Source organism: Eptatretus burgeri, chromosome 1 (assembly GCF_056783735.1).
Source record: "Eptatretus burgeri isolate ZD-2024b chromosome 1, Ebu_testis_v1, whole genome shotgun sequence".
In the NCBI taxonomy this organism is placed as follows: domain Eukaryota; kingdom Metazoa; phylum Chordata; class Myxini; order Myxiniformes; family Myxinidae; genus Eptatretus; species Eptatretus burgeri.
This window is the reverse complement of record NC_140961.1, coordinates 30214740-30240954: the sequence shown is the minus strand read 5'-3', so window position 1 is coordinate 30240954 and position 26215 is coordinate 30214740. Positions and strand designations below refer to the sequence as shown.

The 26215-nt window shown below is 42.4% G+C and overlaps 1 protein-coding gene across 7 annotated transcripts in view; it reads left to right on the top strand.

Moving 5' to 3' along the window:
• The window catches only part of LOC147034156 (CMP-N-acetylneuraminate-beta-galactosamide-alpha-2,3-sialyltransferase 2-like), a 93001-nt gene that overhangs the window by 16594 nt on the left and 50192 nt on the right, over positions 1 to 26215 (top strand). For all 7 annotated transcript variants that reach the window (XM_085877451.1, XM_085877443.1, XM_085877436.1 and 4 more), the window contains one exon: positions 13421 to 13617. In XM_085877451.1, coding sequence (XP_085733577.1) covers positions 13475 to 13617 — 143 coding nt within the window. In that variant the 5' untranslated portion in view covers positions 13421 to 13474. The remainder of the gene's footprint in view (positions 1 to 13420; positions 13618 to 26215) is intronic.

The window sequence follows — 26215 nt, the reverse complement described above, 5'->3', positions numbered from 1 at the left end:
AATAACTACACATTTGCATGTTATGTAAATGGCGAACTTGTAGGACGTTAAACGATCTTCCAGAATGTGCAGTCACTATATCTCTATCTTCTTTCGGTTTCATTTTACATGTTGAAAATGAGTGATTTTAAACTTTGGGGGGCTCTGGGGCCTCACTGGGGTCAAATACAGACATAGTATACACATATTTGGAGTCCCCTGTTTATGAACTATATAAATCTGTCATTGAAATTTTTCAACTCTCATTTGCATATTTGGCATATTTAATGAGGCGAATCGGCATCATTTTAATCATAGAAATTATGTAACGAGTTCGACCAAATGAACAACTTTACATTCCCATGGAACGTCGGAAATGTGTGCAAAAGATTGAGGCTGTCGGGTTATCCTTTCTGCAGAAGAAGATGTTTTTAGGTTTTGGAGAAAATCCAATATGGCCACCATACCACGTGACCGACGTCATCAAAATTTTCAAATTATAAACTTCAGGTGGAGAGTTATTAAATGGATAAGTTTCATTGAATTTCATCCAACCATTGTTTTCATTTAACGACATTTCAAAAATGGGTGATTTCAAACTTTGGGGGGCTCTGGGGCCTCACTGGGGTAAAATACAGACATAATGTAAACATATTTGGAGTCCCCTCTTTAAGGCCTATCTAAATCCGTCATTCAATTTTTTAAACTCTCATTTGCTTATTTTGCATATTTAATGAGGCGAATCGGCATAATTTTAATCATATAAATTTAGTGACGATTTTGACCAAATTAACAACTTACTAATCACATGGAACATCACAAATGTGTGCAAAAGCTTGAGGCTGTTGGGTTATGCGTTCTGGAGATGTTTTTAGGTTTTAGAGAAAATCCAATATGGCCGCCATACCACGTGACTTACGTCATCAAAATTTTCAAATTATAAACTTCAGGTGGAGAGTTATTGAATGGATAAGTTTCATTGAATTTCATCCAACCATTGTTTTCATTTAACGACATTTCAAAAATGGGTGATTTCAAACTTTGGGGGGCTCTGGGGCCTCACTGGGGTAAAATACAGACGTAATGTAAACATATTTGGAGTCCCCTCTTTAAGGCCTATCTAAATCCGTCATTCAATTTTTTAAACTCTCATTTGCTTATTTTGCATATTTAATGAGGCGAATCGGCATAATTTTAATCATATAAATTTAGTGACGATTTTGACCAAATTAACAACTTACTAATCACATGGAACATCACAAATGTGTGCAAAAGCTTGAGGCTGTTGGGCTATGCGTTCTGGAGATGTTTTTAGGTTTTAGAGAAAATCCAATATGGCCGCCATACCACGTGACCTACGTCATCAAAATTTTCAAAGTATAAACTTCAGGTGGAGAGTTATTACGTGTTTAAGTTTCATTGAATTTCATCCAAGTGTTATTTTCATTTTATGACATTTCACAAATGGGTGATTTTCAACTTTGGGGGGTGCTGGGGGCTCACTGGGGTCAAATACAGACATAGTATAAATATATTGGGAGTCCCCTGTTTATGTGCTATCTAAATTTGTCATTAAATTTTTTCAACTCTCATTTGCATATTTTGCATATTTAATGAGGCGAATCGGTATCATTTTAAATCACATGAATTATGTAACGATTTCGACCAAATTAACAACTTAACATTCCCATGGAACAATGCAAGTGTGTGCAAAAGTTTGAGGCTGTCGTGTTATCCGTTCTGGAGAAGATGTTTTTAGGTTTTGGAGAAAATCCAATATGGCCGCAATACCACGTGACCTACGTCATCAAATGTTTCATATTATAAACTTCAGGTGGAGAGTTATTATAATGTTACGTTTCGTTGAATTTCATCCAACAGTTTTCCCTCCAGATCCGCCATAAAATCGGTCAGTAGAACATAAAAAGTCCTTTAATAATAATAGTAATACTAACGAATTCAATAGGGCTTCAGCCATTTGGCTTGAAGCCCTAATAACTGCCTGGGGACCATGATATATTGTATGTATTTGCCTTGGGGAGTGACGGTTTCGCAGAACTGCAATAATATTTTGTACACTGTAGAGCGTATTGATTAGGCATCACCAGCAGTTCATGTGCCCAAACCAAAGAACATGGTGAGGGTTTGTGGTGATTACAAAGCCTTTTGCAACGATATTGAGGATGATGGTTACAAACTCCCAACATCCATCATCTGTTTGCTAAAATCACACAGAATTGTACAACCAAAACTTTTCTCAAAGTTAGATTTAACTGTTGCATTTAACCAGTTATTTCTGGCTGAAGAACCAGCAAAGTTGATGGTGTTAAACACCCAGAAAGGGATGTTGGCAACAAAACGTATGTGGTTTGGTGTGAAAACTGCACCATCTCAGTTTGAGGTGACCATGGATAAGATTCTGACAGGTTTAGATCATGTACTTTGTTACATTGATTATATTATCACTCCCGAAACAGTTGAAGAACATATCAGAGTTTTTGAGAAAATGTTTCATTGGCTCAACATAGGAAGATACTGTATCTCTCAGATAAAACTATTCAAAATGACGACAACACACTGCTGAGAGATGATGTGGAGACAAAGAAGAGATGGAAAACATACTTTGAGAAACTGCGAAGTGGGGAGAACCCAAGAACTCAGAGAGTAGAACCTGCTTCAAACCAAGGGATAACGTAAACCATCCAAAAGGAGGAGATTTGGTCTTGGGAGAGCATTAGTGAGAATAAAGAATGGTAAGGCAGTTGGGCCAGATGGGATACCTGTTGAAGTGTGGAAGGTGTTGGGGGAAGAGGGTGTTAACTTCTTGTAACAGCTGTTCAGGAACACTTATGAAGAAGAAGAAATTCCAAATGAGTGAAGAGAAAGCAGAAAGGAGATGGGCAAGTGTGCAACAACTACAGAGGCATCAAACTGATGTCGCACACAATGAAGATATGGGAAAAATTATTGAGCAAATATTGAGTCAGGAAGTGATGGTTGGAGAAGAGCAATTTGAACTCGACAAAGGTTTCAGCAGTGCTTTGTGATAAAAAGATGCTGATAAACCTGAAGGGAAAGGTGTACAGAACGGTAGTGAGGTCAGCGCTGTTGTATGGCATGGAGACATGGTCAATAATAAAAAGGTTGGAGTGAAAATTTGATGTGACTGAGATGAGGATGCCGAGATGGTTGTATGGTGTAATGTGAGAAGATCTTGTGAGGAACGAATACATCAGAAGAATTATGAAGGTGGTTGAAGCATCGAAGAATGTACAGAGAAGTAGATTGAAATGCTATGGCCATGTGATGAGAAGGGATGAGGAGAATGATAACCACCTCAAAAAAGATGGCAGGCAGACCGAAGAAGAGATGAAGACATGAAGAAGAAAGGTGTGGATAAAGATTGGGTATATGATCGACCCAAATGGTGGAGCACGATCTGTGTCAGCGACCCCACTTGAAGTGGGATAATAGTGCTGTAGAAGAAGACACTCAAGAAAACGAAAGGGACTTGATGCAGAAAAGAACCTATGGTGCCACAGGCACTCTTGCACTCACACACAAAGGAGAGAAACCAGGAGGGATATCTGTGGGCATGACTCCAGAAATAGGCATGCAAAGGACTGGTTGAGGTGGGATGCTGGGTGAGCGGCGAGGAGGTGGGATGTTGGGTGAGGGGTGAGCGGCGAGCGGCGGTGGCACAGGTCAGCACTCTGGCCTCTGAAAAGGCAGCTCACTCTGTGCTGACACCACTGCCTGGGAGAAGGCGCAAGCTTCCCCGACTCCGACCAACTCAATTCACACCCTGTTGAGAGTCACTCAGCCTCCAAGAGAGCAGCAAGAGAGTAGGGAAGTGCAACAGTGACCAGAGAAACTACCTTTCCATGACCACCTGCCATACAAGACAGTATCCATACAAAACCATGGATGGCTTCCTCAGTAAATATAACACAAAGCACACAATGTAAGCTTTTGTTGTACACAAAACAATCACATTTCTACCCCTTCCACTCAGTCCACATTTTGGTTCTCATGGCCACACCTGCCTGTTACGCATGCTGATTCCACGACTCACCTGCTTTCTCCCAAAGCAAAGCATGGCGAGTTGTAATAGTGGGAGAAGGTAAATTTGTCATCATTCAATTCATCACTGGGGAGGTTGGTGAATACCAACAGTGCCTGTGGCAGACATTCTTCCCATTGATAATGCCAATTATTCCCTTGGCCCTCTTCTCAAACTTGAGGGCTCATGAATCATAGCATACGATCTGTGGACGGTTTTGTTTGCCTCTCTGGAGATTTCCGATTCGTGCTTTCTATTTAGCGACACAACGTTCTGCAGATGCTTTGGTTGGTTGTCCTCTGGTTGTACTAAAATCTGGTTCTTGCAGTTGACCCGCAACCATCGACAAGCTCAGTGTGGCGGATTGCCACATGCTGGGCAGTCCCGGAGCCTCAAAGAGAGGCTGCTAGACCACATGCCTGGGCTGCCACTGTCACTATATATATATATATATATATATATATATATATATATATATATATATATATATATATATATATATATATATATATATATATATATATATATATATACACACACATACATACACACACTACCAGTCAAATGTTTTAGAACACCCCCATTTTTCCAATTTGTACTGAAATTTAAGCAGTTTAATGTTTCAATGTACTCTGAAATTAAAGCATAGAACAAATAAATAATTGCAGATAAAGAAATCATGGAATCGTTTTGTTGAACAAAATTTAATCTAAATTTTTGACTCATCAAAGTAGCCACCTTTTGCAGAAACAACAGCCGAACATACTCGTGGCATTCTTTCTGCAGTCGAAATCAAATATTGTTCAGAAAGTTCTTCCCAACACTGTTGCAGAAGTTCCCACAAATATGTTGCACTTGTAGGTTGCTTTGCTTTCACCGTTCTGTCCAGTTCATCCCAAACCAGCTCGATGGGGTTTAAGTCTGGAGACTGTGCTGGCCATTCCATGATTCGAAGCCTACCATATTGTTCTTTTCTTCTAAGGTAGTTCTAACATAGCCTGGAGGTATGTTTTGGGTCGTTATCTTGCTATAGGATGAACCCCTGACCAACTGGGCATAGACCAGAGGGTATTGCATGGTGCTGCAAAATGCTGTGGAAACCCTTTGGGTTCAGGGTGCCAGTCACTCTGTGCAAGTCGCCGACTCTGGATCCAGCAAAAGAGCCCCAGATCATCACGCTTTCTCCTCCATGTTTGACAGTTGGTGTCACACACTGAGGAACTATCCTTTAACCTACTCGAAGGCGTACAAAAACCCTGCGTAATGAACCGAAGATTTCTAATTTTGATTCATCGGTCCATAAGACCTTCTTCCAGTTTTCAGTTGTCCACTGGCAACTGTCATGTCATGAAGTTGTGTTCATGGCCCAGGCAAGCCTCTTTTTCTTATTTTGCCATCTTAGCAATGGCTTTCCTCCTGCCACTGGACCTGTCAAACCTGCAGCTCGAAGTCTTCTCTTCACAGTTGAAACTGAGACTTCCTTACTTCGACCAGTGTTAAGCTGTGCTTGAAGCTGCTGTCCTCTGAGCCGCCTATCAATCAAGCTGTTGACTCTCAGAAACTTGTCTTCTGATTGTGTTGTGGCTTTGGGTCTGCCAGACCTCTTCCTGTCAGAGTTTCCTCCAGGTTCCAAGTGCCTTTTGATGGTGTAGAAAAACTGTACTCACTGACACCTTGGCCTCCTTTGCAATTTCTCTAAAGGAAAGACCTACACTTTTAAGGGTTATAATGGACTGTCTATCTTCCTTTGTTAATTGTCTTTTTCACACCATTATGATAGCAATGTACTACTTCCTGCAGTGCAATATTGTCCAAATAATGCTTCAGAGGGTGAAGCAACACCATCTGTTCCAACACTGATTTTATACAGACAAAGGGTTTGTAACTAATCAACAAAAGTTGGGACACCTGTAGGAATTGTTTGCATCAACTTTCAAGGTTTAATTTACTTCCATTGCTGCAGAACAGCTGCAGTTACTTACCCATTACTTGTTCCCTGAAAAAGGCCTTTTTTAACAACTCTGAAATTTACATTATCATTATTTTTCAGTTGTTGCTCACCTAAACCTTTTTTTTAACCTTTGGTCGTTTACCGCTTAGCTTTGTACCATTTCAGGTTATTCACTGGACTTGACCTGCTTAAATTTTATTAAAAACTGAAAAATGGGGGTGTTCTAAAACTTTTGACCGGTGGTGTACAGATGTATATCCTTTTTTTTTTTTTTGAAGTCGTCAGGTTCATCCCGTTGTCCAGCTCAAATTCCAGTGAATCATGTCAATGCGGTCGTGGCGGCAGACTGATTCTATCATCTGAGGCTGGATCATGTGTCTTTCTACCAGAATACTGTGCCGAGTGGGACCACCGAGCAAGTCGATGTCCTATGCTTATTCGGTGCCATACTCTTGATCTTGAATAACAACCGAGCGGAGTTGTTGGGCATATCGCACGGCCTCGTTATGGGCATGAAACACTCAAATCCAATATTTCCTTTAACGGATGTGCACAATTGCAATCATGATCAGAACCACCCAAATTCACTCAGAGACCAAGTGGTTTTAAAATTTAATTGAGAGAACACGGGATGGGGATACTAGGGGAAGTGAATGATACCGTTAACCCTGCACTGTCAATATTCCCGCGAGAAAAACGAACAAACGGGAACCTTACTTATCTAAGCTCTTCATGCCGTTTTCATACCGCAGGAGATAGACAAGAAACGGTGTCAGACATGACAAAAAATATCCCGGCAGGACACAGCTTGACTACTGGAAAAGACAAGAGCGGGTAAGGCACAAGTCGTGCTGCAAATCGACCCCGGCATGAAGAGAAGAGTTGGTGTGGCATGTTGGGTGGGGCATGGCAGAGATCGCGGCAGCAAAGGGGGACAATTCAGGAGGAAACCCTTCGACAACTCGATGCACATTCTCCTTTAGAGTTTCTGAGCATCTGCTACCCCCATGTGGATTACACCCACTTTGATAGCTTCCACCCTCACCCACTCTGATGCAATTAGGAGGATGTATGTGGAATGAGACGTGGAGTGAGTGTGGAGGGGCATGACGCCGAGGAAGTGGAAAAGGGGCGGTATGCCATGGAAGCGGAGAGGGGGTGGGATGCCAGGGGAGTGGTGAGGGGATGGGATGCGGGGGAGGGACGAGGGTGTGGGATGCTGGATGAGCGGCGAGAAGGTGGGATGCTGGATGAGCGGCGAGAAGGTGGGATGCTGGGTGAGCGGTGAGGAGGTGGGATGCTGGGTGAGCGGTGAGGAGGTGGGATGCTGGGTGAGCGGTGAGGAGGTGGGATGCTGGGTGAGCGGTGAGGAGGTGGGATTCTGGGTGAGCGGTGAGGAGGTGGGATGCTGGGTGAGCGGTGAGGAGGTGGGATGCTGGGTGAGTGGCAAGGGGGCGGAACGCCGGCGAAGCGACCAGGGGAAGGGGACACCGGGGGAGCGGTAAGGAGTGGGGCATGGGTGAAAACATAACTTCCATCCACCTTCGGTGGCATAGGTAAATATCACGTCACTGTTTTCACAGTAATCATGATACAAGGTAGTGTTGTTTACCTCTGCCACCGAAGGTGGACGGACAGAAGTCGTTTTTTCACCCCTGTCTGTTTGTTTTGGCTGTGAGTCGGATATCTCAAAAAGTTGTGGACGGATTCTGACGAAACTTGGTGGACATGTTCAGTGGTTCACAAAGACGAATTGATTCGACTTTTGTGAAGATCTGAATCTGGATACAATAATTTTCTAACTTCACCATTGAGAGGTGAGGCCAAAAACGATATATAGCATGATATTTCAAAAAGTTGTGGACAATTTATGACACAACTAAGTGGATGAGTTGGAAAGGTGACGAGAACAAGAAGATTAGATTTTGGTTCAGGTCCGGATCCAGATCTGGCTGATCACTGGTATACAAAATGTAAACTGTTCAGCCTGCCCGAGGTATGCGCTCGACGTGTGCCATTCTTATTATGTATTGGGATTATGGAATATAAATGCAATTTACCATGAATAATAGAATGTCCATGGATGGGTTTTGGGGGCAACAATGGCTGTGGCCCTTCGACAAATACATGATCTGCCCATAATTTTGATGTCATAAAATCTTTAATACCAAGATGCTTGGAGGGTAGATCCTCTCAAAAATATAACATTTATCAGGATTCTCATGAATCTTTAAAGTGTAATTTGTTATATTATTGATTCCTGTTTCAAAAGCTATGGTCTTGTCTTGGAATATTAAATTGGTTGTTGAATGGTCAGTGGTTATGCAAGAAGGCAGGAAGGTCATGGATACAAATGTTTATGGTTCTCGTGGAAAATATAAAAGTTGTTTTGAGGGAGTTATGTATCAAAGTGTATTGAATAAGTTTTTGCATTCTTTATTATTCTCTGATAATGAATAGTTTCTTGTTACATTCAATTTCTAGCCCAAGAAAGCATTGGTAACTAGAGTATTGTTGTGTCCATGCCAATTAACACCGACACTGGACAGATGGGCTGAACTGGCTTTTTTTTTTTTATCCCTCAGACGGCATTCAAGCCTGATATTGGCTTATAGTCCATGGGCCAGACCAGATATGGGTACCATCTCTGGTGGCAAAGTCTCACTATGTTTTTATTGATAGTTTAGGACCTTCAGATGAGGAATTGAGATGATAGCAGTGTGAAATTGGCAGCTTTCTGGTAGTTTTCACCTCTCAAACATCACCCTACCGCTATATTTTGAAGACCAAAATTTGGGGGTGGGGGAAATTAAAATGACTGTAGTTTCGCTCTGGATTGGTCAATCTTAACAATATACCACTCATAATGTCTGTCTATGTACCCTCTATCTAAATCAAGAAGGTTTATGCAAAATCTTTCATTATGTAGGTCACCAGAGGTCAAAAGGTCACCAGTTTTAGGGGTTGCCCAAAATTGACCATAGGGGAAGACAGTCATGTTGCTAGAATAAAGTAACAAATCACCCAATGGTGATTTAAACACTTGGAATGCATATTTTAGAGGTCTTCACATGATTCTAAGGGGGCATTATTGAGTTGCTTTTGCAAAATTTATTTCAGAACAATTGATTTTGAACCATTTGTTGTAAATACCTAAAATCCAGGGTTTCGTGGGTTGGGGATGTTCTTTTTAAGCTTTAACTGTTCTAAAAGACTTTGCCAGTGATGTAGCTCATGAGACACGAGATGATGCCATGTCTAATGCTTCATGCATTCGCATTATTCACCTTTTCCAACAGTACCGCACCTTCCTCAAGAATGACAATGGCAGCCTATCAGTATTTTGGATATCTTATCTAGATATGGTCGAGGTTGTGCTTGGTTTGTTGCGGATAACAAGAAAAGGGGATTGGCTTTTGCACCTGGCCTCGATCAGAGACATGATCCCATGATGTTTCGCGTATGACCGTTTAAACTATGCCACATATTTGACATTCTACTATGCGCAAATGTCGTCGTTGGATATTCATCATCCTGAAAAGTATGAATACTTCATGAGCGGAGGATTTTTCTGTTCAAATAGGAGCTGATAATCCGTTTGGCAAAATACCAGTGGATCAAACAATTGAAGAAACAATAAATAAGGATACCCAGATGTCAGGTGGCACAAGAGGCTTTAGCTTAAACCCAGGTGCAATTCGTCATTATTACGTAAATGCCGAATACCACAGCATGTTTCTTCATCACCTAAGAGCAATGCTCGGAACTCGTTCCTCCACTTTGAGCCATCTGGATTTGCAGAAAAAGAGAATTGAAAAAGACGCGTCAGCCGTCCAATCACTCACTGATCTTATTCAGAACTCTTTAATAAATCCCTACAGATCAGAAGAGGACTCTCTCGTGAACATTTCTACCGGCGCATTGGCCCCAGCAGATGTTGAGAAAGATCTTTTCACTGCTCAAAGCATTGGCAAAAAGGCATACCAGAAGTTCAAGACTGATCGTCTTGAAATGGAGGCACCGGATGCTGCAGATTTCCATGCAACTATTAAGAAGCAAAAGCTAAAGACATTTGCAAATGTTTGTACAAAAAAGTGCAATGCAAAGGGAAAGAGGTCATCCTACGAGCAGATTGCAATCTTTTTGCTAGAATGATTGTTATCGCACAAGGTTGTGAGCTGGACATGCAGGAGGTTCTGTTTCATCCACTAGGCCCATTACCATGGGCGTTGGCAAATCAAAATGGGTCGCTAAGGAAGACTGAAAAAGCAGCACTAATGAAGAAAATTGGGGAAAGCGTACCTCCTGTAGAAACCCTCCCACAGAACTCAGCATGCATTATCGATGGCATGAGCGTTGTGCAGATGTTAAATGTGCAAAATATCACATTTGCTGAAGTTTCAACATCTGTCCTGAAAGTTGTCTTGTGGGAAGGTGTGTTGAGTCAACGAATAGATGTTGTATTTGATGTGTATAAGGAAAGCTCCTTCAAGAACACAGGCTCAAAAGGGGATCAGGCAGCGGCATCAAATTTAGCAGCATTGCGCCAGGACACAAAATAAAAAAATGGAGGGACTTCTTATCAGAAGCTGACAATAAGACAAAACTTGTTGAGTTTCTAGTTGCAGATTGGAAAAATGAAAGCAAGAGGAGCCTGATTAAAGACAAAGTTCTTCGAGTGACATGTGACAAGATATTGATCGGTGGTTGTTGTGAAATGGGTGAACTTGAGTCCTCTCAAGAAGAGGCAGACACACGGTTAATACTTCATGCGAAGCATGCCGCTGACACTGGATATCAAACTGTAATTGTTATTTCTGAGGACACAGATGTATTTGTGCTACTACTTTCCTTTGCAAAGGACATTCCAGCTACCTTGTACCAAAAGAGGGGAACAAAGACACGTACTCAATTTGTGGACATTTCCCCACTCAGGTTATCCCTTGGAGATGAACTATATGGTGCACTTCTCGGCTTTCATGCTTACACTGGATGTGACACTGTAAGTTCTTCCTTTGGGCGAGGCTAAACAGGACCACTGGACAAAATGCGATCAAACAGTGAATTCCAATGTGCCTTCTCTGACCTTGGAAGTGCATGGGAGATATCAGATCAAATGTTTGATACCTTGCAACATTTCACATGTCTCATGTATGCACCGCCCACAAAAACTGTACAGGTAAATCAACTCCGATATGAGGTGTTCTTTGCCAAAAGAGGGGAAATAGAGTCAAACCTTCTTCCACCTTGTAAAGATAGTCTAACAAAGCATGCCCTCTGTGCCAATTCCCAGGCAGGAATTTGGAAGTGAAGCCTGGAGTCAAAATCAGTAATTCCTGATCCAGAATAAAATGGATGGGTAAAAGATGATAGCAGTTAAATTGCCATCGACTGGATGGCTGGAACTCCGGCACCTGAAGCTGTGTTGGAAATGATGGCCTGTCAGTGCAAACGAGTTTGCAAAAAGGGAGAGTGTGGCTGCATAGACAATGGGTTGAAATGTACGCCGATGTGTAAATTACAAACTTGCGAAAACCAGTGAAATGAGGAGGATGAACTGGAGATGACAGTTGATATTGAATAAGATTGCGATGATGATGATGATGATGATGATGATGATGATGATGATGATGATGAAGATTGAGAACTCAAAATACTGAGGTTACTTTCCAATCCCTCAACATTACCTAAAGACATATAAAATATAATTTCTGGAAGTTGATATTACCTTTTGTTCATTTTTACTACTTTGTTTTAGTGGAATAAGTTGTGCTGAAGACGATTTTGGCAGCCTCTAAAATTTGTGACCTTTTGAACTCTGGTGACCTACATAAAGAAATATTTTGCATAAACCTTCTTGATTTAGATAGAGGGTACATAGACAAACATTATGAGTGGTATATTGTTAAGATTGACCCATCCAGAGCGAAACTACAGTCATTTTAGTTTCCCCCACCCCCAAATGTTGGTCTTCAAAATATAGCAGTAGGGTGATGTTTGAGAGGTGAAAACTACCAGAAATCTGCCAATTTCACACTGCTGTCACTTCAATTCCTCATCTGTAGGTCCGAAACTAACAAAAAAAAACATACTGAGCCTTTGCCACCAGCAATGGTACCGATGGGTCAAATTTTCAGGTTTGGCCCATGGACTATTAGCGGTTAGGGTGGCTGGCTTGGCATCTTAGGGTCCTGAGTTCGAGCCCCTGTTGACCGTTGAATTAACACCAGGTGGGGTTGACTCAGCCTGTCATCCTTCAGAGGTCGGCGAAATGAGTACCAGTGGTAATAGGGCATTGCATCAGCAACACAACTGCTCTCTCAGCCAATGATGCTACGTTTGTGCTGAATACGAATGAGGAGGAGAAGGAGACTGCGTTTGATTAATGGTGGGTTTGCATGTGTGAGAACTGAAGAGAGATATGAGAACTTTAGCTCTGCTAAAACCAACGGGTTTATTTCTGAACCAAATAGATAAAAAGAACCAGGGAGTGGTGATCGCGACTGTGGAGATGACGGGTAGAGATGGGGAAGAAAGGTTGAACACGAAATTGATAAATAATTACATACAATGAAAATAAAATCTGTGGTGCTACACACCAGATTCAAGCACAGACATGGTTGGGAACAAGAAAATCCAGATGAGGCTTAGCTCTGCTGGTGGACGAGATGAGCAGGCAATGAGGAGCCGGGCAGGAGAGACGAAAGAACATGGGCAAGCAGCAATGATGAAGGCAGGAACACGAGAAGGCAGGCAGGAAGGCACCGACAGAGCAACTGTTTCTCCTCCGGGTCATCCACCAACTTCCTTGGCGCAATCCCAATTCTCCTCAGACACAACTCTCTCTCCCAGAGTGAGTTCTCCTCAATACCCGTGATCCTCCAAAACGTACCGAACACGCAATCCAGTTTCCTCCCCTCCTGGGGCAATGAAAACTCCACCCCTCAGAGGTGATCCAAGCTCTGCACCTCCTCTCTCTTCGCTTAAGCCTCACCTCGGGTTCCTCATCCGGTGGGACATACAGTAGATTATACGAACAATTTCCTTAACATTAACCCTGAATTAATTACCGGTATTACCACGCACCATTCCCTGTATGGTGCACATTCAAACAAGACAATCCTTAAGTTAACGCTTCCCTAATTGTTACATCGAGATGGGCTCGCTACTCAAACATGCACCATACCACTCCATACTTTTCTATCTGTTCTCAGGTAATGTCTAACCCCTTCACCCCCAGCCCCCCCCCCCCACAACTTGCTTGTATGTTCAATTTATAGCCCAAGAAAGCATTGGTAACTGGAGTATTGCAGATGGGTCAAGATTGAGTTGTATCCAATGAAAGACGATGAATTGTGCAAATACTGAACCTTTTGGTGTTTCCTTGCCCCCCGACCCTTCCCTTCTCCTCCCCCCTACATGCCCAGAGGTTGCAGAGAAATCACATCACCTATGAAGCATTTCTTGATTTTCTAACAGAAATGGACAAGGTTCTGCCACACTCACAACTGCTGTTCAAAGAGAAGAGGCACAACTGTACAAGTTGTGCCGTAGTTGGAAATTCTCAGAACCTGGAGGGATCAGGTCTGGGAAAAGCTATCGACTGCCATGACTACGTTTTCAGGTAGGTACCTAATATAGGGAATGGAATCTAGCTACTGGTATACATGATTAATATTGAACCAATATCTTTGCCTGCTTCGTTATTCATAAAGTTTAGATCAAATACCAACTACTAAAACAGTGGTGATCTGCCATCCCCTACCTGGCTACCAGGCATTGGTTGTTGGAGACCCGTGACTGTAACACTGGTATTCATGAGTGAGATTCGGACCTGGGGATGAACGACAGATCCCACTCAAATCGAAATTAAACCAAATTTGATTTTCAAATTAAAATTTTGTTTAGTTTTAATAAAGCTTTATGGAGAGCAACACCCATCCCCTGGTGGAAGAGGGCCAATGGACTGACGCTACCGTGTCCCTGAGAGAGATGGAGTTAGAGGGAGAAGTGGAGACACCTCCCCCACTTGGTAGCCTCGGAGCCTCCCACTAGCCTAGCACGAAGTAGGAGCAGGCCGGCGATGCCACCACTGCTGGACATTGGCCAGAAATCGCCTGCCATGATGGCCCGATTGATGGCTAAAATAGATGTCCACCAGGCCAAAATGGAAACCAGCTAGGCCAAATTAAGAGCCAAATTGTTGGGCAAAATGGAGGCTGGCTAAGCCAATCTTGCAACCAAGCAGGACAGAATGGGGGCCGACCTGGCCAATATGGGAGCCGAACTGGCATGGTCCTGATGTCGATGGACAACCCAGCCATCATGCATGCTTGTTGTTTACAACAGTGGGCCTGGTTTGTCGATGATGTCACCGGAAAACCAAACAGCACCTACGCCAAAGTTGCGGGAGAACACTAGATCCCCAGTATGAAGTGAGCGGCTCATTGCTGACTTGACGCAATTTCTAATTATTTTGGCTCTTGTACAGTCCAGAAGACGCATCTGGTTTCAGACCATCCAGGTTGGTCCTAAGGTGTTATTTCATCATTAATTCTGATTGCTTTACTCCTGTCATACCATGAGGCATAGTATGATATCTGAAGAGCAGACGTGAGAGTCTGTTTTCAAGGTTTCCATCCTGCAGTTTGCGTAGTCCAGACTTGACTCCAACTGAATGTTTAGCCAGGCCATTTGAAGCTTGGTGTTGTGGGCTGACAAACTTGTGTCTGATACCATTCCTTTGTGTGAATTCGGCGAATTCAATGCTTGAGAAGCTTGCACCATGATCACTAACGATAACTCTGGGCAAGCCGTGTATCGCAAAAAAGTCTCTGTTTCTCTATTGTTCCAGCTGATGTAATACCATGTGTTGAGTAAGCGTCAATCCACTTTGAATGGGTATCAGTGATGATTAGTCACATTCTGACCGTTCAATGGTCCAGCATTGTTGAGCTGAACGCGATGCCATGGTTTGGTGGGCCATTCCCAAGGAAGCAGTGGTGCCTTCGCTGGTGCATTCCTGATGCTCTGGCAGGGATAGCAATGTCAAATGCACCGTTCAATATCAGGGTCTACATTTGACCACCATACATAATTCCTAGCCAGAGACAACATCTTGACTATTCTGGGTGACACTTGTGGAGTTCCTCCATGATACTGGAATGATGTTGTGGAATCACCATGTCAACCCCACAATATGCACCCACTGTCCACACTAAGTTCATTTATATGTGCCACGTAGGGGATATAGGCAGGGTCCCAATCGGCTTGCGACTGCTATCCGAGCTGTGTGGCTTGGAAAATTCTGGAGAGGAATGGATCACATCTGGTGTAGTTGCAGATCTGGTTGGCATCAACAGGACATTCCTCCGATGATCCATCAGGGCGATCACAATGCCAGGCAGTGGTGGGTTGGCGACTAAATCTGGCAATGGTGGGCAACTCATAGCATCTGTGTTGGCAATGGCATAACCGGGTGTATACTAAATGCTGTAATTGTAAGCAGCGAGCATCAACGAGCATCATATAATTCTGGGTGTAGTGTGCTGGACATTGCCTTAATTGGACCAAACAGGCTAATCAATGGTTTGTGATCAGTATCGCCCACAAAGTGTCATCCAAATAGGTCTTGGAGGATATTTTTGACTCCAAAAAATGATTCCTAAACCATCCTTGTCAAACTGACCAGAGTGCCTTTCTGCAGGAGATAATATCCTCGAGGTAAATGTGACTGGTTTATCTGAACAAACGGGCATATCATGAGACAGCATTGCCCCCACACCATACTGACTGGTATTGCACATCAGTACGATGTCCTTCTCAGGATCATAATGAACGAGTACGTTTGACGCTTGGAGCAGGTCCTTTGACTTCTCGAAGGTGACTTGTGGAGTACCCCAGTTCCATGAGACTCCTTTCTTCAGCAGATGATGAAGAGGACCCAAAATGTTAGATTTATTTGGGATGTAGTGGCTGTAATATTGCAGCATGCCAAGAGAGGCCTTCAGCTCCATCACATCTCTTCGAGCTGGTGCATCCATGATCGCTCTGACTTTATTCTTCCTTGGATGTAGACATTGAGCATCTATCCGGTGGCTCAGGTACGTTACTGATGGTGCTCTTAGGCAAGAACTTACATTTGTCGAGCCGTAAACAGAGGCCGGAGTCCAATGGCTTCTTCAAAACTCCATCTAAGATTGTGTAGATGCTCGGCTTCTGTAGAACTGTTGATCAGGATGTCATCCTGATAAACCATGACATGCCATTCTGCAGCAAACAAATTGTCCACACAGCGCTGATATATCCCTGGGGCAGACTTCACCCCAAAACTCAGTCAGTTGTATTTGTTCAGACTACAGCGCGTGTTAATTGTCAGGTATTTCTTTGATTCTTCCTCGAGAATAAGTTTAAGATGTGCTGACTTGAGGTCGAGTTTGCTGAAACTTCGGCCTCCACTCAACTTAACGTACAACAAAGTCATCAATCTGTTGGACTGGATAGTTGGACAACAACTTGCATGTTGTGAAGACCCTCACCAATCCTGGCCAAGAATTGAGGGGAGTCGACAGAAGACTCTCGAATATACGGTTTATTGAAGTTGCACAGCACTTCCAAGCGGAGGTGCCACAGGGACCAACCACAGCAGTCAGACCCTGTACTACACTAAAGGTTACACTCCAAAAGTTTCATATATAAAACCTATTCCTAGGCGGAGAAAAGCAAGCAAAGAAAGAAACAACTGGCAAGTGGGTTTTCTCCCCCCTCACTGCGGCCCTCGGGGAGAATTAGCAGTAAACAGCTTCTTTCTCACTCTTCAAACAGCGAGAGAGTGCTGGCACATATTCATAAACAGAAGCAAATCCTTTGTAGTTCTCTAAGATTGTTGACACTCCACACTGGAATTCATAACAGCCTGCAGAAGCAGGACTCTGACAAGGACATAGGCTGGCTTGTTGGTAATACATTTTAACACATCGTAAAGCAAACTGTAAAACGAAGGCAAAAGCTTGGAAACACAATTTAAAGCAGCCAGGACAATGGTTTGAATCCAGACACCTGATTAATGCAATTGATGAATGTTTAAATAGGTCAAATGTACAAATATGGACCAATGGGGCTATCGCCCAATATCCATCCATAACAGTGTCATAACAGTTTTCCCTCCTTGGCCACATTTGGCCATATTTGGACATCAAACGACATAATTTAAAGATTCTTGAGCAAAGGAAAAACATCTCTGACAACCAATTCGATTGTACAGCCAACAATTAAATTTATAAAACCCCAAATGATTATATCACCCATGATCACCATACCCTGTTCCGAGAGGAAAAAGATATGCATTACACCAGTCCAATTAACAATGGCAGTGAACGCTCAGAAAATACAGTCGAGGCACACCCCATTGACCTGAGGGGAAGGTAGATTTTGGCAGGCAAAAACTTGGGCTCGTTGCTGGGTTGAAGGTGATGAAAAGGATCAGAGAGGTGACCCAGAGTCCCAGCCGAGTTCAGCCCCTTGTAGCAGCAGTTTGGGCAATCAGGTTTGATTCATCAAAAGAGCTGTGCATGTTGGATGCAGTCACGGTGACTGCACAAGCCCCCCAGCCGCATCACTGAACACATGTTGCAGGGGACTCGCCGAGTGGCCGCCAGGGCCTTCGTTGTGCATTGAGGCAGCCACAGCAAGTGCACGATGTATTTGCAGAGCAGCAATCCGCGGTTCCATGCTTGCCTGACCCGCCTGGCATCACAAAACGGTGACGCTAGGTCTTGCCCAACCTTCTCCTCAGTGGGATTTTCCTTCTCACATCATTTACCTTATCTCCTTAGGAAGGGGGTAGTTTCATGATCACTTGTTGAATGCCCAATCACCCAAATCTGGGTTCTCCCCATCGTCCAATCTTTCGGTTGAAGTTCTCCCAAAGCTCCACTAGACGAAATCGTACAGTGCATCAAAGACTGCTTTCAACACTCCGAAACAAACAAAGCATCAATTAAACACCAATCAATAAACTTCATGGGTTCATGTATTTCCACAAGACTGACAAAGGTTCTTACAAAATGCATTCAACTTGCATTATATGTCATATCAATAATTTATCCCTTTCCTTGTTATTTTTTTCTTCCCTTTCCAAAACAACATGCTAAAATATTCAGAAATCTCAGTTGTACATATACTCAAAACATTCATCTCATTTGCTATTTCCATGTAAAAGCAAACAGTCTTTATCAGGGTTCCAATTTGTAATCAATAATTCTTTTCACCAAAAAATATTCCATTATCTATACAAAAATATGAAAGTTAGCTACTTCTTTCAAGTACTGAATCCAACGCGATTCGATTTTTCACAGTTACCATTTTAACATTTGCAATCATTATCTGCTAAACAATCCACAGTTTCATTCACAAGCAGTTCCAGAGTAACTGCCATTATTTACTTATTTTCCCAGCTAACTTGGCACTTCTGTGCTGATGAAAGATGGTCAAGTCAGTGCTAGAAATACCTCAACTTACTTAAGCAAATGTACAAGAAGTACCACTCAATAAAAATCGTGCACTTGTCCAATTAATCAGAAGACAGATAACATAGGTAATATTTAAATTGGCTTGTCGCGTCATTGCACTCTTTTCAATAATATAATTCTTTTATTTTGACCGATTTAACATTTATTTAATGGTCATGTTTTCTGTACTCCACATAATTCTCGTTTATTCTTTTGTTTGTCTTTCCACAAATTGTTGAGTCATTTTATTTAAATTATAGTCAGGTCAGTACCAGCTCCTAATCAGTGAGAGCAATACAGTTGCAATACATGGTACAATTCCTAATTCCATTTAATTGATTTCATGATTGCAGTTGGTTTCGCCATTCTTTCAGTCATTCCGCATTATGGTTATGTAAATACCATGCTGTTTTCCCTTATAACTTGATTTCTAATATGTAGTGTTGACCAATCTGTCGATCAATTTAATAACAGAGACCCTTTTTCAATATTATGTAAGTACCTTAACTTAATATATTATTATCTTGATTCAATTCTCAGTAACTTTTTCCTATCCTCAATTAACAGATTATCAAAGTCCTTCGGTAAAGGATTCTCAATTTGAAATCTCAAACAAAAGTTTATATCAATTATGACCAAAAGAAACATCATGGTTCGTTCCCAATGAGTTCTTTCCCCCAATTTTCCTATTTTTATGAGCTTAGTCTGAAAGTAACTAACACGGTTTCCATACACTATCTCCATTTTTTAATATATTTGACAACCAATCCGATAAAAGGTGTGTGAAAATAACTTTTCTTATTAATATCACATACAAACATTATCATGAGTATCACTTGTTGGTCCCATTGACCCTAAGATTATCCCCATCACTACCATTACAGGTCAAAACACACTGGTGTGTACTGTGTCTAGGTGTTCGCAAAACATTGTGCAGATCACACCTGTGTGCTTGGTTATCATAATTCACAAAATAGATTCCCAAATAATTCAAAGATAAGTTATTCACAGCAGTAATTAAACACGACCATAACACGCGCTCTGCACGACATGTTGGGGTGGGTGTGTTTGAGAAAGGAACTGATGCAGAGTATCAGTAGTAATTTTACTTTAATGCAGTAAGTAGAATACGATTTCACTGTTTCAGAACCATTTTATTTACTTTTTTGTACCATGCACCTCATATGGTCTTTGAGATAATGTAAGCCGAATATCACGTTACTCGAGCGCAGAAGAAAGTCGAAGATAGCGCGACACGAAACCACAAACTCGGAAATAATATATAAGATGAGTAATTCTCAGGTTCACATTAATTCAAATTTTACATTGATTCACAGGAGTAATTAAACATGAGTAGCATGGCTATCATTGTTGTCACTGAGTGATTCTTTTAGAAGTCTTTCTCGGACTTTCAGCTGTGCAAACCCTCTATGATGAGAGTTCCACTCCGTTGTTGTCGGCATGGCGTCGAGTTGCCGAGCTGCAGATCACACTTTGGCTGCAGAGCGTCCATTTTGAAAACAAGAACTTTGACCACATTGTCACAAAATTTCTCCAAACAGTTTAAACAATACCAAAATGCTAACATTGTTTCATTAACTTGATGAGCCTCCAGGTCTTTCATGGTAAATGGAAGTGAAATATCTCAGAAAAAAATAATGCTTAACCAACTCCTATAATCACTCCAGAACTCAATCAACATTTAAATCTCTGACCTTTTAAATAAAAGTCCATTTTTCTTTTCAAATTAAAATAAATGATTCATGAATGAATCTGACAAATCAGATATCACAGCGGTTCCTCCAGAGGCACATATATATTATGTATGCAATTTGTATTTTATACCTCATTTGTTTACACATGATAACTGCTGCTAGCATTGAGAAAGTGAATACCCGATACAAATCAATCCATCAATCCATTAAACCCTTTCTGCTGCCCATCTTTTAAAGAAAAACCAACTTTCCTTGCACTTGCCACAGCGAAACGCTGCACATTCCATCCAATTTACTCTGACCATCTCGGCATTTGCGTAAATCCACTTTAAATACAAATCAATTCCTTGCTCAAAACAAAAAAGCATTTAAATCCCCCAAACCATCCATCCTGAATCCCTCGATCCTTCGCTCCTCGGTCCTGCGTCTCACCCCATCCAAAACTGTGTACAAATCCATCCCCCATCTCATCCCCGAGCTAAACCAAGACCCAAATACACTCAGTGGAGTTCACCTTTATGTCCTAGAGCTCCAGCGTGTAATCCTCCACCTCCACGCTCGGAATGTATTAACATGACCACAAAACCTCCCAACGGCAAGCAACACCAGGAGCTTCACAATCAATACCCCTCCAGTTCGCCAACCAGCATGGCGACCGAAGCAAACCACTCCACATTCAACCGTGTGATTTTAAAACACCTTCCATAAAACTCTCCCTACTGTGCATCCCTCCTTCAGTCAGGTATGCAAATCAACTGGGGGCAAGAACGAACAACCCCACAAATTACACGGTTCTCTTGGCACAACCCAGATGCCAACTCAGCTCCACAACCAGCAATCCAAATACATGAAAAATTACAAGTAAAGACAACTCTTTCCACATCCGGTGTAAAAACCACCAAGAAAGGCAAGGATCACAGGCCTGCCCCACACAATGGCCCTCACAGACCGTATGAAACATTTTCCTAACACTTATCATCAACAATAGATCTTTTTTACTCTGGTGCCAACCAGCACACGAAGCACCCACCAAACACAGGCCAGCAAGCCATCGTTGGCATGCCATTTACCTCGCATCAATATCAGAATAGCCTTTGTATAGATCTCGAGAAGCTCGATGTTAGGCCACGCCGAAAGTGACATTTTTTTCCCAGTGCCAACCAACAACAACCGGAAATAACATTTATTACCGCCTTGTGTTAAAGGATTGTCGTTCTCTATGTCCGAGAACGCGTGCACTCGTTCCCAAATGATAAAAATCGGGCAATTCTTTGGCTTCAATATTTTCAACATATATTTCTTATAATCAATTTCGTATCCTGAATGTAATTGGACTTGGCCGCATGATGACATCATCACCCACTCACACGGGCATTGCGTCTCATAGACGAGCTTGTGATCACGTGCGATCAGGTGACAAATATTTTACATGTTAAAACCTTCGTTTTTCATCGGAATTTTTACAGAACCCTATAAAGGGCGTCCCCAAACCTTGTAAAATGTGCTAATTCATCTCGTAAACTCTCACAATAAGCTGTCCTTCGACGGGACAATTCCGTGCTTTCGTCGCACCTGTTAAATCCTATGGCGCGTCACGTGACTCGCAAAAACCCCATAAATCTCAGTGTTTTCCTCCAGATTTTCGACAATCAAGTATTGAACATGCTTCATGACCACCAAAAATGAAAACAGAATTGAAACTGACTTTAAAACGAATCCGTAACGTCGATCAGCCTTATGAAGCATGCAAGGTGGAAGCAGAACTGAATTTGAATTTAAAAATCAAAATGATGCTCCGAGGAGACCATCCATTTATCACGTATGCAACGTACAGTGTTCAAAGTCAAAACACAATGCAGAGTTCATCGAACAGTGAGAAAATCCGAGAGTTGGTCCATTTGACTACCACAGCTTAACCACATCACGAGTACTGTAGGGAATTCTCACACGTAATCTCCAAACTGTCCGCCGAAGTGGTTTTAATTATTTAATTCCTGATTGAGTTCACACAGACACAGACACTTCAGTTAAAAAAAAAACCACTCTCAATGACATTCGCCCAGCACTATGAATTCGCAGCACGTGCAGAATCGGTCATCATCATCCTTCCTCCGGATTTGGTGTGCGCATTTCACCTCCTCCAAAGTCTTCACATTTACGATGACCACCAATCATTATCTTTATACAAACATGCAAGTTGTTCCACACATACAAGTTCCAGGTTGGAACACTCAACTTGCGTCGAACACAAACTCAACCTTTCCACTCACATTGTATTCACCTCCCAGCTCGTTTACCTTGTGTACGTCCTGTCTCAGCTTGTGACTCCATTAGCCAAGCTGCTAACACTCTCCAGTGTGTTTCATTCTGTCTCGAGCATCCTACTTTGCCCTCCGTCAACACAGAGCTGACGGTGTGTAATATCTTTGGATCTAAGGACCCAGTCAGCGAGAAGGGATCCTGTCTTCCCGCTGTCCATGTTATCCAGCCCTGTACTCCCTTTATCTTTGTTCCCTTGGGTAACTCTATGTTCTTTGGAGAGTTATTCCCCATTGTATGTTCTTAACTTGTCACGAGCCTAAAGCTTTAGTCTTTTCTCATTTTATCGGACCGAAATCCCCCTTTCTTGCCTATCGCCTGATAGCTCTCTTTTCTCCTTTTATCGTGCAGGATCAAAGTCCCGCTCTTCTCAATTGCCTTAAAGCTTTTCTTTCCTCTCAGGGACTCTGGACCCTCCCAACTATTACCCCAGGACTCTAACCTGCGATCACAGGACTCTAACCTGCACCCCTTACTTCACTCGGACGTTCCTTGTCCTCTAACCCAAACCAGTCACCTGAATCCGGCCTAATCGCCCCTATGCTCCTCCAACAAACCGCATTCAACTTTCCTCATTTACCGTTACCAGTTCGTAACCCGCGCAGACCCCGAGGCTGCGCTCAACGGAGATCCCTCCGGATCGTGGCGTCAGCTGCGCTCAACGGAGATCCCTCCGGATTGCAGCGTTCAGGACCTCACAGTGTCCCGTCTGGGGTGCCAGATGTTGTGAAGACCCTCACCAATCCTGGCCAAGAATTGAGGGGAGTCAACAGAAGATTCTCGAATATACGGTTTATTGAAGTTGCACAGCACTTCCAAGCGGAGGTGGTACAGGGACCAACCACAGCAGTCAGACCCTGTACCACACTAAAGGTTACACTCCAAAAGTTTCAGATATAAAACCTATTCCTAGGCGGAGAAAAGCAAGCAAAGTAAGAAACAACTGGCAAGTGGGTTTTCTCCCCCCTCCCTGCGGCCCTCGGGGAGAATTAGCAGTAAACAGCTATTTTCTCACTCTTCAAACAGTGAGAGAGTGCGGGCACACATTCATAAACAGAACCATATCCTTTGTAGTTCTCTAAGACTGTTAACACTCCACACTGGAATTCATAACAGCCTGCAGAAGCAGGACTCTGACAAGGACATAGGCTGGCTTGTTGGTAATACATTTTAACACTGTAAAGCAAACTGTAAAATGAAGGCAAAAGCTTGGAAACACAATTTGAAGCAGCCAGGACAATGGTTTGAATCCAGATACCTGATTAATGCAATTGATGAATGTTTAAATAGGTCAAATGTACAAATGTGGACCAATGGGGCCATCACCCAATATCCATCCATAACAGTGTCATAACAGTCTAGAGCTGAGCATTTGTTGACTGTCATCTTATAATCACTGCAAGGACGATTAGACTAATCAGCTTTGACAACGGGGACAACAGGTGCAGCCCAATTTGAGTGTTGAACTGGCTCAATGATCCTCAGTTCCTCGAGTTGATCGAGCTCTTTATCAACCTTGTCACGCAGAGCAAAAGGGACTGGTTGAGCCTTGCAGAAAACCAGTTTCGCATCTTTGTCAATATTGAGTTTAGTAGAGTACTCCCGTAAAGTACCAAGCTCATCATTGAAGATATCTAGATGTCTTGGCAGGATTCTTTCAAGTGGTTTTGATGCCTTGGTTGTACAACGTTGATGAATCTGCTTACAGTTGAGTTGGATTACCTCCAACCAGTTCCTACTGCGTAATGATGGTCCATTGCCTTGGGATGACGATCAGGGGTAGGTTGCACTTACAATTGCTGTAAGTAAGATACATGACATCACAAGTTCCACAGGGTTTGATCTGTTCACCTGTATAGGTAGAGAGAAGATAGGATGTCCGGTGAAATTTAGGTTGGTGAGGTTCACACCACAGATTGTTGAAAGCAGCTCTGTTGACGAGTAAATGAGCGGCACTTGTGTCAATCTCCATTTCCAAACGTCGATTGTTGATACCGACATCAGCCAGCAGAGGGTCTGCTCTGCTTTTATAGAAGATGCGAAATACAGTATGTTGTGCATCCAAGATGTGTCACCAGAAGCGGAGCTTGCCTCGTCAGCATAGGACTCCGAACCGATGAGGTGTGTCTTTATACCAACTGCTTTCTCCTTGTGTTTGCGGGAGAGACAGATTGGAGCAATATGGCCACTTTTGTGACAGAAATGGCATATGGCATCTTTATTGCGGCATTAACCTGGTGAATGCAGACCATCACAGTGATAGCAGATGTTGCTACTACAGCTCATTGATGGTGGACGTTTGGGTTTAATTTTGTGTCTCTGTGATGAAGCGTGATCGACATGATTGACGGTAGTGTTGGTCTGAGCGTGACCGTATGAAGAGCCAGTGATGCCGATGTCAGCAATGCCTTTGTCCACACACTGCATGGAGATGGCAATGTCCTTGGCTGTTGTGAATTTCAATGTCCGTTTGTCTAACAGGCATCACAGTACATGATCGTCCACAACATCAATGCCAAGAAGCTTCCGCAGCATGTCCTTGAGTGCATCTCTGAACTCACAGAAGTGTGAGAGTTTAAGCTCTGCAATAAATTCAGAAATTGACTGTCCTGTTGCCAAGCGGCTCACATATAAATTGAAACGTTGGACAATAACTGACGGGGTTGGGTTGCAGTGATCCATTAGTGCTTCCACGAGTTCAGAATATTTCAGATTTCTAATGGAACTGGGAATGACCAAATTATTCAACAACCGTGACTGTATCTGCAACACATACCTCCAGTTGGACTGTCTTCATCTTTTTTTTCTCGTCCGAGATACCATGCTCTTCGATGTATTACTACAAACGTTCAGCATACGTGTTCCAATAACCTCCGTGGCCATTGAATTCATTGATATGGTTGTACGATGTCAACATGGATTCCGTCATGAAATAACTGGCAAAAATCAAAGAATTCCACAAACTGAATGGGTGCCATGGGAAATTAAAGTATTTTCTGAAAGTTTATCCTCATTGCCATGTATTGAGATACACGCGCATGATGCAGAAACTTGTTGGAAGGCCAAGCCGTCTTTGAGATGCCGCATTGGCAAAATTGAGCGATTGAATAAAATGAAGTAAAATAAAAAAACATTTTTTGTTTTTTCAAACCACCGTTTTACCTTGATGATGAAAATGAAGCATAAATGCACCTTACTCTCAGCATGTGGTTCCCAACCTTTTCTTGCTGCGACCCCAAACTGGCCACTAACAGGACCTCATGACCATCAGGTTTTATATAGGTGTAAATATACATATACAGCTCTGGAAAAAAATTAAGAGACCACTGCAAAATTATCAGTTTTTCTGGTTTTACTATTTATAGGTATGTGTTTGAGTAAAATGAACATTTTTGTTATTTTTTTATTCTATAAACTACTGACAACATTTCTCCCAAATTCCGAATAAAAATATTGTCATTTTGAGCATGTATTTGCAGAAAATGACAACTGGTCAAAATAACAACAAAGATTCAGTGTTTTCAGACCTCAAATAATACAAACAAAACAAGTTCATATTAATTTTTAAACAACACAATACTAATGTTTTAACTTGGGAAGAGTTCAGAAATCAATATTTTGTGGAATAACCCTGATTTTCAATCACAGCTTTCATGCGTCTTAGCATGCTCTCCACCAG